Source organism: Mesitornis unicolor, unplaced genomic scaffold (assembly GCF_000695765.1).
Source record: "Mesitornis unicolor isolate BGI_N332 unplaced genomic scaffold, ASM69576v1 scaffold19664, whole genome shotgun sequence".
Lineage (NCBI taxonomy): Eukaryota > Metazoa > Chordata > Aves > Mesitornithiformes > Mesitornithidae > Mesitornis > Mesitornis unicolor.
The window spans coordinates 34,866-50,731 of record NW_010178309.1 but is presented as its reverse complement, the minus strand read 5'-3'; the positions used below and the strand labels follow the sequence as shown (position 1 = coordinate 50,731).

The 15,866-nt window shown below is 37.9% G+C and overlaps 1 protein-coding gene across 1 annotated transcript in view; it reads left to right on the top strand.

The window, feature by feature from the left end:
* The window catches only part of AOX1 (aldehyde oxidase 1), a gene marked incomplete at its 5' end in the record, with an annotated part of 33,051 nt that extends 21,099 nt beyond the window's left edge, over positions 1 to 11,952 (top strand). The window contains 11 exons of the mRNA XM_010182415.1: positions 693 to 884; positions 1,185 to 1,412; positions 2,485 to 2,580; positions 3,280 to 3,408; positions 3,810 to 3,884; positions 5,142 to 5,194; positions 7,737 to 7,851; positions 8,525 to 8,590; positions 9,177 to 9,365; positions 10,762 to 10,929; positions 11,917 to 11,952. Of these exons, the coding sequence (XP_010180717.1) occupies positions 693 to 884; positions 1,185 to 1,412; positions 2,485 to 2,580; positions 3,280 to 3,408; positions 3,810 to 3,884; positions 5,142 to 5,194; positions 7,737 to 7,851; positions 8,525 to 8,590; positions 9,177 to 9,365; positions 10,762 to 10,929; positions 11,917 to 11,952 (1,347 nt within the window). The remainder of the gene's footprint in view (positions 1 to 692; positions 885 to 1,184; positions 1,413 to 2,484; positions 2,581 to 3,279; positions 3,409 to 3,809; positions 3,885 to 5,141; positions 5,195 to 7,736; positions 7,852 to 8,524; positions 8,591 to 9,176; positions 9,366 to 10,761; positions 10,930 to 11,916) is intronic.
* Between the last annotated feature and the right edge of the window lie 3,914 nt (positions 11,953 to 15,866).

Sequence of the window (15,866 nt, the reverse complement as noted above, 5' to 3'; positions counted from 1 at the left end):
GTGATTGTTTTAAGTTCAGTGGGAACAGTAGGAATACAGGCTTAAATTTGCTGTTCTGAGATGCCTTCATGAGGCATCTAAACATCTTTGAAAATTATTTATTTTGATACTGACTCCTAGAACCTAATTTGAGGTATCTAATATGGGATTTTCTTTTTCTTGTCTTTTTGTGTTTGTCATGTAAAATCTCTAAAGGAAAAAAAAACAAAGAACCAGAAGACACTGTAGATTGCAGTACACATGCTTTCTGCTGAAACTAAACCTTAACTGTGAATTTCCATAGAACATGATAGTTCAGAATGCTTTCATCAGTTCCTTTCATAGTTCCTATTGCTTTAAATCTAGTCTCTCTAGTTTTAGTTCTGTGTGGCTTTTGATACTGAAGTAGGAGCAAAATCAATTGTAAAATGAAGTATCCGTTACATCCTTAACTACTGACCAGTAGTAACATCAGCTGTGTTCTGTGAATATCAAAAAAAGAACTGAAAACTAACACGCTGCGTGAGAAATGTATTAATAAAGTCTGTATATGTGCATTAGAGTATTCTTATTACCAGTGGTTGATGGAAACCCCATTTTAAAGCTAATTGTCATAAATTAAGGTCTTCATATGAGATGAGTAGGATTTAAATGTGAATTTGAAAGATGCACTGTTCTGACATTTTCCTATACCTATTTGTCCCCTACCTCAGGTAGCAGAAGTAGCCTTATTAAAAATGGACAATGCATACAAGATTCCCAACTTGAGGTGCTGGGCTTGTGCCTGCAAAACAAACTTGCCATCAAACACAGCATTCCGAGGGTTTGGCTTTCCCCAGTCAGCACTGGTGACAGAAACCTGGATAACAGAAGTTGCAGATAAAACCGGCTTATCACCTGAAAAGGTGATGAAATGAAAGTGTCTTCTCTCCTGAAATGAAGTCTACGTAGTTAGAAAGTTAAAATTCTTTAGATTAGCTCAATTGTTTGAACAGATCTTTTCCAAGTCAAACATAATATGTGCCAATATTTTTTTGTTTTAATTAATGTCTGGTTGTTGAATGAATAGTATGCCCTTACAAACTGAACCAAAGTGGTCATTGTTGAAAAAAATATGGTAATCTTCTTGTTGTTTACTAGTCCCCCCAGTTGGTAAGTGTGCCTTTAAGAGGATTGTGTGATAGCTATTCATTTTACTGTTTCAGATTAGGGAAATAAATATGTACAAGGAGAACGAGCAGACACACTTCAAACAAAAGTTTGATGCACAGAACTTAATACGGTGTTGGAATGAATGTCTGAAGAAATCAGCATATTACAGTAGGAAAACAGCTGTCAATGAATTTAACAAACAAAATTACTGGAAGAAAAAAGGGATTGCCATTGTACCAATGAAGTTTCCATTTGGACTAGGCACACGTTATCTTTCTCAGGTTAGTTTCTTTAAAGAATAAGTGAGCTAAGCTTTTTATCCTTAGAAGATTACAGTTACTGTACCTTAGGATACAGAACAAACACTATCTTTTAAACTTCTGGAAAGCTGCCATTCTCCTATTGGTTGTTCCCTGAAAACTACACTAGCTTCTAGCTCTCTTCAAGCTGGAATCAAAGTTGCTTGGGTTTTCAGGACCAAGGCAGCTTGGACCCTTCCTACTTAAAGGCCAGTCCCTTCTTCTGTGATGTGGTATTGGTATAGATGAGTTGAATACTGTTACGAAAAGTTCTTTGGGACTGATGACAACATGTTCATTGGGTAAGTTACCCATTCTAGAAATAGCTCTGAACTTATTCCTTCTCACCATGGGGTACTGTGGAATGCTGTTCTTAAAGACTTAACCTTTGTTGTCATCAAGGGCTAAGTTTAAGGAGGAAAAGGGGAGTAGTATTTTTGGTCTTTGTATTTTATTTAATGTAGGTGTCCAGTGCTTCTGGAATAGACAGCATTTAATAAATTGAAAATTAATGGACTGGCTTGTATCATACCAAACTGGCTGTCTCTGTTCAAGACTAAAGTCACAGGGCTTTTGTAGTCTACAGTGCTACCTCCAACTGAGTCCAGGAGGAAGATCTCATTCAGAGCCTTCCTGCTGTGTCTAATGCTGACAGCCTGCCCAACCTGTGCTGTTGAAAAAGCTATTTATACAGGCTCTCAAACATAGTGAGAGAGAAATTGGAACTTGGAGGAATTTGCATGTGCAAATCACTCCCACACTAGTGAGGTCCTCTAGCTTCTTTTGGAACCATTGAGATACTGTTGCCAGGTGTAGACTTATTTCAGGATCTAGCAACAGAAAAAGCAAATCGCCAAGGATTTGTACCTTATTCTTCTGAAGCTGGTTATAGAGGAAGAGACTAGCATTCCAAATTTTGCCTTCTATTCAAAAACATTAACCAGATAAATTGAAATACACTTCAAAACTGTGTCTGTCTCTTTTGATTCAATTCATCACCATATACAACACATTTCTCACTAGTCTAATACCAATTTTGTTTTTCTTCTTTTAGGCTGCTGCTCTGGTTCATATTTATACTGATGGGTCTGTGCTTCTGACACATGGTGGAATTGAAATGGGGCAGGGTATTCATACAAAAATGATCCAGGTAACAAATTATCCAAACAAATACTACCTTGTGTTTTATCTGTCATGCAGATAAAACACTGGGAAGGTTTTCTTTTTGGTTGGTTGGTGTACCAGTAGGACAGTTTCTTTAGCAGCATAGTCACTGGTGTCTTTTGCATTGAGTTAGAAAGCAAAGATACCTTCATTAGGAGACATAGAGACACCAAGAGTTAAAAACAGATTGATTGGTTTCTATTCTTACAATGGTATGTGAAGAGGCTTATTAGAAATAAGTTTTTTGAGAAGCTGATCCCATAAAACCAATGGTAAAAAAAGACTGTCAGTATTCAGATTAGTATGCAGTCCAGACAATATTATTATGATAATATTTGTTTAATGAATAATTGAGACCCAGATCTTTAAAGATATTTATCAAGTGGATGAAAGCTTGGGATCTGGGCCTGCACAGTTTGCACTAAGTCATACAGGATATAAGCAGCACAATCAGGAACCAAATCTTGGACTCTAGTTTCAGTCCAGAGTTTGTGTACAATTAAAACATTGCCCTTCTTTTCTGTTTCTTTGTACTGACGAATTGGGAAGAATAATTTCAGCTGGAGGTTGGAACACTTGCTAAAACTTTCTTTCCTGGTATTGCTGACTTCTAGCAAGTACTGGGGGAACTGCTGGTGTATTTAGAATGTTCCTAAAAGAGAAGAATATGTTCTTCCTGAAACAGGTTGCTAGTCGGGAATTGAACATCCCCATGTCATGTATTCACTTCCGTGAAACAAGCACAACAACTGTTCCCAATGCATGTGCCTCAGTAGGATCTGCAGGGACAGATGTCAATGGCATGGCTGTGAAGGTAAGGAGTAGTATTTATTTTTAAAAAACACTCTATCCTTTGTGGTATCTAATCCCATAAATAGTAAAGTTTGAGATTATCAATAACTACTGGGGTGATCTGAGCTTTCTCCAAAAGGCTTATGTTTGACAAAATCCTTGTTTCATCTAATTTACTAGTCCCATACAAATCTTGTTCCTGTTCCTGTTGTAAATCTACAAGTTCCTGCAGATTCCAGTGCTTTTAACTCAACCCCTTATAAGGTTTGTGTCTGTGCAGTTAAAATGCCACCTCCTATCACACTTTTTCAAACCAAGATGACAGTAAAGCATATACTAATTAAGTACTAACTAGAAATATCTCGAATAGTACCAAACTTATCTGTTTTTATTTTGTATTATATTCTCCTAACTGCTCACCAGGATGCTTGCCAAACTCTTCTGAAACGCCTACAGCCTATCATCAGGAAGAACCCAAAAGGGACCTGGAATGATTGGGTAAGACATGTGAATCCTACTAAAAGTGTTTGTATGCATGCAGGAGCTGTGATATATGTATTGCAGTCTATCAGTCTGCTCAGCATAATAATCCTAAAGTTAAAAAGCGTAGAAATAGGTTATTTCGCAGAAAGATGGAGTGAAGAGGCTTGGTTTCAATATGTGGGAAACCACCCCCAGATCATACCTAGTTGGAAAAGAGGGGAAGCTATCTGTGAAGTCACATTTGGAGGCACAGAAGTTTTTAATATACAAAAAATATCAACTTGTGCAATAACATGACCCACCCCAGCTTACCCTCTGACATGTTGTTTTGCCAAAAGATTGTCAGGATATATGTGTACAGTTTCATTTGCAGTGTATTACAGAACTGCAAAAAAGGTGACAGGAATCCTCGCTCCCATTGCTCTAATATGTAATTAGTTACAATTTTAGTTACATTTGCAGTAGAGTAGCACAGAAGTAGTACTGAAGTTTTTTATGGAAATGGCCCCTGTTTAGTGCCCACTTGAAACTGGAGCAGCATTTTAGGGCTAGTAACTGAATTTTCTTAACTAAAGGCTTTCTGCTATAATATCAACTATTCTTATGAAGATTCTATTCTTATGGCTGATAATCTAGTCCTATGTATTGAGATGTTGAAAGAAAACGTGTTTGTTATGTCTTCTCATCCAGTAGTGCTTTTTATCTGCGGCCTAATGAAAAGGATAATCCCTGCATGGAGACATTTACAAATCCAGTACATTAGGGTGTTTCTTCTCAAGTGATTAAATACTATAATAACTGTGAAAATGTAAACACTTTCTTGGCAGTAGTAATCCCTAGCAATAGCAAATAATGTTGGAATACCTGTGGTAGCTTGATATGCATGCAAAGATAATCTCTAATAGGTGTCAAATTAATTTGGATAATTCAGACACACCCAAAATATTAGCAGAAATGGCTGACCTAGGAAAGAATGTTAATATATGCGAAGAAGTAAGAAGTAATCTTACAACTTGCAAAGTCAGTAATTTATAATTAATTAAAAATTTTAAAAAATCTTGTCTTGTAAACTGAGTAAATCTGAGTAAATTAGTTCTACAGTATTAGGCACCGTATGCAGATACGTTCACTTACCTCGACTGGTCTTCCTTTCTTTATGATTTGCTACAGTTTGGGTTTTAAGTAAAGATATGTAAATAAGTAAATATATGTATACTGTGTTCCTTCCTAATGCCTTCCTTGGTTTACCACAAACACTGCTGTATTTTACAGATTAAAGAAGCTTTTGAACAGAGTGTGAGTCTTTCAGCTACTGGCTACTTTAGGTAATACAATTTTGTTCCTTAAAAATGCAAACATTAGACCAGGACTGATTTCTGAAGATAACCGATGACATATGTAGAAGATCCTGTCCAATAGCTCTTTCTAATGGCTCAGCTTATGTTTTATGTAATTCTTTGATATATGGGAGATGGAAGTACAAAGTTTAAGTGGTAATTTATGCCCAGCCCTGCATGGACTCTCTAGAAATTATCAAAAGAATATTTTGTTGCGTCTTTGCTTCATGATTTGGCCATTAGCAAACCAGAAAGCATCATGAAAGCTACTGCTACCCATAACAGTATGTGTGCAAAGTGGGATATAGTTTATTTACTGGAGACTGCTTTGCTATAAGCTATAAATGTTGTTGTACTACAGATTATTTACACTTATCCACAAACACGATCACACCTAAGTTGCATGATAGGGCATTTAGGGCTACAAAGATGATCAAGGGAGTGGAGCATCTCCCTTATGAGGAGCGGCTGAGGGAGCTGGGTCTCTTTAGTTTGCAGAAGAGGAGACTGAGGGGAGACCTCATTCATGTTTATAAATATTTAAAGGGTGAGTGTCACGAGGATGGAGCCAGGCTCTTCTCGGTGACAAACAATGATAGGACAAGGGGTAATGGGCACAAGCTGGAACACAGGAGGTTCCACTTAAATTTGAGAAGAAACTTCTTCTCAGTGAGGGTGCCAGAGCACTGGACCAGGCTGCCCAGAGAGGTTGTGGAGTCTCCTTCTCTGGAGACATTCAAAACCCGCCTGGACGCCTTCCTGTGCAACCTCATCTAGGTGTTCCTGCTCCGGCAGGGGGATTGGACTAGATGATCTTTTGAGGTCCCTTCCAATCCCTAACGTTCTGTGATTCTGTGATTCTGTGATAGGAAGAACTAGTGGCATCATTAGAATATTTATCAAGCACACACCTGTAATTAGCAGCCAGGTGCACCTGTGGAAAATTAGGCCCATTTAATTCTAGAACTGAACCTTAAGGTTATTTCTCTTTAGAGAAAGGAGAATTTAAAATGTCTGGTTGAGTTTAAAAGAAGGCTCATGGTAATTTTTTATTTTTTTAAAACTAACTCAGAAATCAGATGCCATGATTCAGTACTAATTGAAAGCTACTGAGGGGATGTAGTGCTCACATCAGAAGTGGTGTTGCTCACTGACCCTAGTTTTGGAGTCATTGTTTTGATCTCTTTGCTTCTGGAGCCCAAGAAAATTCCCACCATATATACTCTTAGATATGGACTTATTCACAACAGCATGCTGCTATAGGACACAATAATCTTAAACATAATTCCCACTGCTCTCTCTCAGTGCAGTCTCATGGTCCTTTTTCTCCAATTTCTTTCAAAGTGTTTATAAAGAAAAAGAATGGAAAAAAATCTGTGCTATAACTCAGGTGGGATTCAAAGCAAAGCTTCTCTTAGCCTGCTGTGCCTTATAGCTTCTCTTTCTCCACCTGTATTTAATTACTTGTCTGTAGGAACAGTTATTTAGGCAGTCTGGAGTCAGTTGAAGAAGCACTTCACAAACCCGTACTTATTTAAAATACTGAGAAAACCTCAAACAATATGTCCCTTCCTTCTGTTAAGTCTGTTCAAGTATGTTTTCTGCTTATGCAGTCCTTTAGGAATGTTGATATCTCCAAAGCAATAAACAACAGTCATAGTTTGCTATTGACATTTAATGGTGTCCAAAAACATCTGCTGACCCTGAGCCTCAAGTCTTGTATTGATCTAGTTCTTATCTGGTCATATTCTCTTCATCCAAGAATCTCAAAGCCAGCAGAGGTAGATGGGATGTGAGAAGTTGAATATGTGAATTTTGTGTATCCCTTTTTCAATGCACAGTTCAATGGTCTGAATTATACTATAATTGTTTTATGGGGTGTAATTTTAAATATGCTCAACAAAGATATTTCAGCCATATATGGTCAGAAAATATGTCTTGGACACATAGCTCACATGGTTGTGGGATACTTCATTTCACTGTCCTCTTGTGTCTGTTGAATTTATCCCATCAGTCCTGACTATTATAACCTCAGTTAGTCCCACTGTCTTCTAAGTAATTACACCTTTATTTCAATATTCCTGTTTTAACCTTCTCACTCATTCTGTGGACAGCTTTTGTAATTTTAACTCTCTCATTTATCTCTTGTTAATTATTCTTTCATACATCCTGGCCAGTTTTCCTCTGTTTTTTTTCTGAATTCCCTTATGTGTTATTACCGCAGCAGCCATTACCTTGAATTTCTCCTTCTGTACTTGATTACCATGTCTTTATTAGTATATCTCTGGGATTATGCTGGTTATAGACTCTCCTGGACTGAAACACCTTGCTTGTCTGCTAAATTTTATATAAATACCAGATCCATCAAACATTAACTACTAGTCCTCTGTAGGATTTCATTAAACTTAACTGCTGGGGTTCTGAGCTGTTATTTAGGATTTCAGTTGAAGCAGTTTCAAATTTTCCCATGCTCATCTGCTTTGCAAACATTCATTAATTTTGTTTTTGTGGACTCTGTTTCTTCCATCAGAGGTTACAATGAAAACATGGATTGGGAGAAAGGGGAAGGACAGCCGTTCACATATTTTCTTTATGGAGCTGCTTGTTCAGAGATTGAAATTAACTGTCTAACAGGTGATCACAAGGTAATAACTGAGTGGCATGGAAGTTTTGTAAATAATGCGGATGAGGTCTATCACTGGATGCTCATACAACCAGGTTTTGCATTAATAAGTCACCTGTGTTCACATGATAGTAAGTATATCAACACTGTAAATGCAAATTACAGGTGGAGCAGTTCCTGAAGGGGCCCTATAGGAAAGCTGAGGAGGGACTTTTTACCAGGGCATGTAGCGATAGAATGGGGGGGAATGGCTTTAAACTGGAAGAGGGTAGATTTAGACTAGACATTAGGAAGAAATTCTTTACTGTGAGGGTGGTGAGACACTGGCCCAGGTTGCCCAGGGAAGCTGTGGATGCCCCCTCCCTGGAGGTGTTCAAGGCCAGGTTGAACAGGGCTTTGGGCAACCTGGGCTAGTGGGAGGTGTCCCTGCCCATGGCAGCGGAGTTGGACTGGATGATCTTTAAAGGTCCCTTCCAACCTAAACCATTCTATGATTCTGTGATTCTGTTAAAGTTAAGACAAGCCCATTTTGCTTGTAATGGGGTATTGGAGATTACTTTGAAATCGTGTATGTGGAGGGGCTTCTATCTTAGCATATATTATTCCACTGAATACCAACTCTAACCCACATTATGTTCTAATGCCTCTTCTCCATGAATCTCTCTCAGTAATATGCATTTGAATTTTATTGACAGAACCTCAGAACAGACATTGTTATGGACATTGGATGCAGCATAAATCCAGCTGTGGATATAGGGCAGGTACGTTCCAAGAATTTCCTGCTATCTTATTTCGGTTACACTGATGGCCTTATTCTAAGTGAAGATTGCCTTATTAATTCAGAAAATGTTAGTTTCATACTAGATAATGTTCTAACTCATAGATCATATTAGAAGGTCATTTACTTGTAGATTTGCCCCATTTGAGCTTTGTAGATGTCAATGAAGCTTGAATTTTACCCATGATGTCAACCTGTAGTACTTCCTGTAACTATATATGCCCACTATCTGCTTGACTTTAATTATGTTTGTGATCTACAATCTCCAAATTCTCTTGTTGTCTCACCTGCCTTTCCCCCTGGATAGTAGAGAAACACCAGTTTTCATTGCAGGTTGGTCCACTGATCTCATCACTTTATCACGAAAGTATTTGTCTCTGCCTGGTGTGAGAGAGGGGTGTGAAAGCTTTTCTGATCATGGTAGCCCCAAAAATATTGAAGAATCTCATTAGGTAAAGAGGACAGAAAATGGTCTTCTAACAGCTAGTGATACAAATCAGTTCTTGCCAAAGTTTTACCCATTTTGCCAAACAAAAGAACATAAATGCTATTTCTTTTCTTATTTAAAGATTGAAGGTGCCTTTGTTCAAGGCATTGGACTGTACACAACAGAGGAATTAAAGTACTCTGCAGAAGGAGCTCTCTATACTCGGGGTCCAGATGAGTATAAGATCCCTGCAGTTTGTGATATTCCAGAACAGTTTAATGTTTCCCTGCTGCCATCTTCCCAAAATCCTTATGCCATCTATGCATCCAAGGTAAGCAAACCATCACAGCATCTCATTCTTAGATCTCAGGACAAACAGAGAAATTACTGTGATATAAAACATATTTAAGTTTTCGGTTTGTCCTCTTTAGCATTTCATCAGGTGTCCATAAAATTTATTTATTTACAACATCAGGGAAGCTAATATGAAAAGACATAATGTGGGATATTGCCGAATATCTTTCATGGTTGGCAAGTAGTAATTTTAGGGTTTTGCTAACAGACCATATGCAAAAGCTGCAAGTTGAATTTAAAACCATATTTTTAAAATGTGGTGATAAACTGAAGGATTAGAATAAAAATACCAAAGAAACTGATGGAGACATCATAATGGCAATGAAAATGTATAGCTTACTTATGCGTATTATGCAATAAGAAATAGGACTGTATGTGTTTATTTATATGAGAGATTGGCTCAAGTATTCAGCTGGTATAATGATTGCTTCAATTTATACCAGCAAATATTCTGGCCAGTTGCATATAAGATGTAATGGTAAATCAAGATGAAGGTAATTCTGCAAAATTCCAGTATTAGGTATGCTTTTAGAATACAGTAAAATAACACGACAGGAGGAAAAAGCTTATTTTATTGTTAAAGTTATTAAAGAACAAATATGTCCTTTAAAATTATTTAAAACTGTCTCAGTAATACATAATTAGAAAAGTACTTGTTTGAAAAAAATATAATCTAGGTGAAGTAGTTGCATAGTTGATTGGGAGCTGATCTAGGGAGCTGATAATAATACCCCTCTTCAAACAGAGCTTTTATCCTTTTCTGTGAACTTATCTCCTATAATTAACCTTAAAATTCACTATAAGAAGGTGTGATCTTGTCTTCATGCAGCATGTTTGCGGAAGACATTTGGTTCTCAAATTTTAGCAAGGAGATAAGTAAGATTCAATTGCAATATCCCAATCCAGTCCAGATTAAAATGGTCAATATCACAGCACTGAGAGGACTATGGAATAAGGGTGTATTTGAGATCTGGCACAAATGTCAGAATAAGTGAGATGATGTCGGACACCACAAGGGAATTATCATGAGTTCTGGCTTTGTTTCTTCTTGTATCTGTACCTGGTTTGGGATTGTTTTAATTTTGTCTGCCACTTATTCTAAATTTCAGTTTAGCAATGAGCTGTAAAGATTCTAAAATCAGTAGCCAATATTTGAAATCAACCTTTTAAGCTTCCTGGAAGCAGCTACCATCAAAAGACTTGGAGTGATCTAAGCTCACTTCCACTAAATCTGAAATAAAATTCCTTACTGAAAGATGAAGCCCTTTTTGAGTCACTGACTTTTAAGCTTTATAGTTGATACCGATATGGCGTGTACTCACTCAAAATCTACACCTATTCAACCTATTTGATGCCTGTTTTTTCCTTTTCAGGGGATAGGTGAGGCAGGACTTTTCTTGGGATGCTCTGTGTTCTTCGCTTTGAGAGATGCCGTAACTAGTGCACGGAATGGCAGAGGACTGAAAAAGACGTTTGCACTGAACAGCCCTCTGACAGCTGAACAAATACGGGCAAACTGCGCTGATGACTTTACTGAAATGGTAATAGGAAGGTGCGGGAAGGGTCTAAGTATCCCTGGGTAGAAGTGCACACTACTTTTGGCACCCATTAATGGTGGGGTGCCTAAGGATGTCTCCAATTGGTCATGCTTTTTATAAAGCAGTATCATATGTGTTCTTGTAATTGAAATGTCTAGTAACATTTCTCACACAAGTTATTCCAACAAACGCCATTCAACCATTGTATCGGAATTTCCCTGGTTTTGTATAATCTTTTGTTTTTCTTTGAATTTTTACAATTCCCTCTTTTCCTTAAGCCTCCTCCTTCCTTCTGTATGTCAGATCCCATAGAGGATTAAATAGCTCCTCTTATTGACATGCAATGGATCAGCCTCCAAGCATATTCAGTCTCCTTCCAGGTGCTTTCCTCCCGTGGCTTGCTGTCACCTCATTCTGGTACTCCTTGCTATGCCAAGTACTATTTGGGAGAAAAATAATTAACTCAGAGCTAACAAAAGGATACAGAAGAAAAACAGATGAGGCAATACACTTCTTATAATGCTGATCCTTTATGTTTTCTGCAGCACTTCACTGTAATCATGTTCCCACTGCTATTACAATTCTTTTTCTGTGTAAGTTTTTATTTAGCCTACAGTATCTGTGAAGCAAGGTCTTGCCAGTGCCTTGAACCTCTGAGACTCTGCCATCTTGAGCTCTCCCTCATGGACCACTCACACAGTATTTCTGTGGTCATGGTGGGGCGTCATCAGCTCCCAAATCAGTAGGCTTGTGGGCTTACTCTCATAACAGGAGCTTGAGGGAGATGAGGTCCACTAGTGCAGAGGCCGTGCTTCTCCATCCCAGTTTGGCCCTGACCCTGGCTATCATTGACCTTCCTTCCAGCCATCTTCTGTAGGTATCTCCTGTAGAACACCCTGCTTGAAGGGACCTGATAAGGGCAATATTGGGAGCTTTCTAGTCAAATAACATTAACAAGTCACTCTTTTCATTTATTGTTTTTTCTTTTAGGTGACAAACAATGAATCTGCTTCCTCTGCTCCTTGAGCTGTATCTGTGTGAATGACAAACCAAGAGTGCAAAAGACCAGAATGGAATGGAAAACTCATTTACTGCCCCAATGCACACTAACCAACACACATATAAATACATTTTCTCATTTTCAGAATAGATTCAGCTACATTACATCTTCTGTCCTTATTTTCGTTCTCCATCCAGTATATTCATTACAGTATTTGGCTTAAATTGCTCCATTTACTTGCTAGAAATAAATCTCCTGCGTTTGGAGCACATATATTCAGCACGAAAGGTCTGCTGAACAGCTCAGCTCAAATGCTGCAGGAAAATAAAGTTAGGATGAAGTATAAAGGTATGTTACATAACTTAATGCCACATATTACACTTAAAAACTTCATATGATAAATGACTTTTTAATGGCTTCAGCTAATTTTCTAATTTAGATTTGAGTCTTGGAGTGCAGTATGAGTGAAGAGATCTTTCTTGAATAACCAGAACCTTTTTTGTTGTATTTAGACTGTATTTTGTCCCTTCTTGATCAGAAGTGATGGTCTGATCTGTAGTAAAGCTGCTTTAGATTCTTTTGGCACAGACAACTTTGTGTTAAAAAGATGGAAGAAACAAGAGTTATGATTTTCTTTTGCTATGCCAGGAAAATTGCTATGGCTGACCTACATATATAGGAGATGAATTTTATCCCAAAAGTTGCAAGGCTCAGTCATAACTTCCACTGAAAACTTTCCTTTTCTCATGGAGCAAGCCAGAAGCCTCTGAGCTTAATGTGAAAACTCACATGGGGTTCAGTGTGCTTTGAATAGAAGACTGGGTTAAGCTGTCTCTGGAAAGGATTCTTAAGCAGTGCTTAATCCTGTGCTCAGGGCTATATTGAGCCATAAAAGTACAGTTAAGAGCTTTCTCCCACTCTTGGTCACTCCTGTGATAAAGAAAATAGAAAAAACATAAGGAGATCAAAAGATGACCTGCAAAGATCAGTCATCTAATGCTGCTTAGGGTGCAGTGGGATTAGACCACACCCAATTAGTAGCAGCTGGAGAAAACGGGAAAATGTAAAGCAACACTGCATTAAATGGTAACAGAAATTCTGGTGTTTTTAAACTTGAAGTATGTATATACTTGTAACCTAAAATGAGACTAAGAAATTACATAGAATATATTAAAGTGAATATATTATGAAAGTTCTGGCCACAATATTCAGAATTCAGCACCAGAATCCACATATTGAACTGAGAACTTCAGCCTTTTCTTATCTTGAAGCACAAAGTTGACATTTCAGTTCTGAATGCACACACACACACACACACACACAAATACACAAGTCTCTATGGTATTTTAATTTGGGGCTTCGATCTGGGATACATCCTAACACAGAGAAAACAATTCACTTTTTTAGTGATTCTACAGAAGTTACTCAAAGTAGCACCTGAAAAATTGCAGCAGGTTCTTTGATAAGAAAGCAGAACTAAGAAAACGGGTAGTTTTGTATGTTCAGTGTGTTGTTTCAGTGAACCCCTCTGCATCATTTTTTCCTTGCTGAGTGTGGTAATTGCTCTTCCAGTTACTCATAGGTGAGATTGCTCCAGAGCCATGAGGACTGCTGTTTGTAATGAAAATAAATGTCTCTAATTTGTTTGATAAGTCAGCCTGTAGGCTCTTCTTATTTCACTGCTACTCAGTCTTCCACACAGTACTTTTTTCTTCTTGCCTTCCATCCCTTTTATGAGTTGATACTGTATCTTTAACAGAAATCAGGTCAGTAGGTTAAACTGGTTTTGCATTAGCTATTAAGATATGAAATCTTCATTGTTTCAATTTTTTTTTCTCTCTGTAACCACTATGAGTAGGTAAAATTCAGCTGCTTAAACATAGATATCTAGATCATTTTAAATGTCATAAGACAGCAGAGACATAGCGCACAGGACTGGAAGATATAACATAGCAACTGGAAGCCAAGCAGGTTATAGCAAATAATCTGAAATGGCACTAGAAGAGTGGTTCAGGCAGCTGAAGCCCCATTGGCTTTTACTTCTTTTTCTTCATTTTCTTTGTATTACATTGGCTTTTATATACTGTAGGAAAGTAAATAAATAAAATTAAATGTCAATGCTGCTACCATTTGTTTTTCTGATTTGAAACATCATCTTAGTTTCACTGCATGGGCTTGTTAATGACAGCTCATGTGTTGATAACAGCCCCAAAACATGGGCGAATCCTGGGATATGCTGAAGCAGGGAGCTTATAGGTCTACAGAACTGGAATGAAGGTACATTGTCATTGTTGTTCTCCTGTGTACCTGAGTGTCAGCACAGGTGCTGGTTAGTTCCACACAAGTGAAATAGTTTAAAAATCATGGCCCAACCCTTGCAGGCAATGATGTCTCTGCAGCTGCAGTGCTGAGGTGTTTGCACTCCAAGGATTCATCATGTGCTAGACCTGCAGTTTGTTTTCTGCAGTGCAGGCCACGCGTCTGCTTGTCAGTATTTCTCAGTTATTATTAACAAAGATTCCTCCCTGGCTCTTTACAAATGATACTGTTGTCTGGTTGTCTCAGTAAAATAAATACATGTAGCAAACATGGACTGTTGGGTTTTTTGGGGGCTGGAACATATTAAACTGATCTTTATGTTTGAAAAACTGCATGAAAGCTAGAAATATCGTCAGTTAAACATCCTGACAGATGACACTGTGGCTATGTGGGATATTATGAAAGACATTTTCGTAGACTGTACGGGTGTTAGAGGGGGATTTTGTTACAAGTTTAATGTTGTTTAAAATGTGCGGACTTGGGGCTAGATAAGGAGAAAGGTTAGAGCCCTAAAGGCACTGACATGTTGTATGACTGTTAGCACATCAGTGTGCACTGTACACCCAAATTGGAAATGGTTGAGAAGAAATACATCTACTCATTTTCTTCATGAAAGAAGTGTTTCTGTGACTATCCACTCTCAGCACTTCCATTCTTTGTGTATAGAAGCTTAAACACCTAACATAAATATTAGTTTCTGGTTTGGAGGTGTAGTACCTTGAAAATTAGATATTGGACTGCCAAAATCTAGAATTGAGTCTGGCTCACTCTCTTCTTAGGCCTTTGAATCTGCATTGTTGTACCTACAATGCATACGGAATATTACAACAGTGCTGCAGTTGGCAAGACCCATTAGGGCTTTTGCCTGCAGGATGTAGTGACTGACATCGCTTCAGTACTTGCATTGTGGTTGTTCTCAGGCATACGTTAGGGACTAAAGCACAAAAGAAGCAGCATGTATTTGCTGAGAATAATTTTCTTTCCTTCTAATGGGGAATGGTAAAAGATCTGGGACTGACTACTTTGTCCTGCAAGCCTATACTGACTCTGAGTGAAATACAGAGACCTTTGCTGTAAAACGTAAAAACAGTAAATGAAACAAAAGACTTTTACACACACAAATGAAGACTTCTGAAAGACATATACATAAGTACTCTTTAAAAAAATAAAAGGCCAGCTGTAATCAAGCATTTAAAGATTAATGACCTTGTTTCCTGGATGCACATCCAGAGAAATGGGTAAGAATCTAGAATCCCGAACCAGGACTTGGGATTTCTCCCTCTAAGAATATAGTGTATCTAGAGTAGGGTCATCTTATAATGGCACCCACAGCAGTCAGGGTATAGGGTATAGAGCTGGCATGGGATAGAGATAACCAGCAGGATTTTTTAAATGTGTGTGTCATAGCAATATTGATTTTGTTAAAACTTGGTCACTCTGCAGGAAAAAAAACAAACATAGTTCAGGTCAGTGACAAGCTAAAATGAGAAGCATGGCTCCACAGTTTAGCATTTGACACCCCACAGGAGTGGGTAATGTTGTATGTTTTGGGTTCTAGCTTCAGGCATTTCCACATATTCTAAATTCATCAGTTACTCAATAATATAAAAAAACCCGGTAA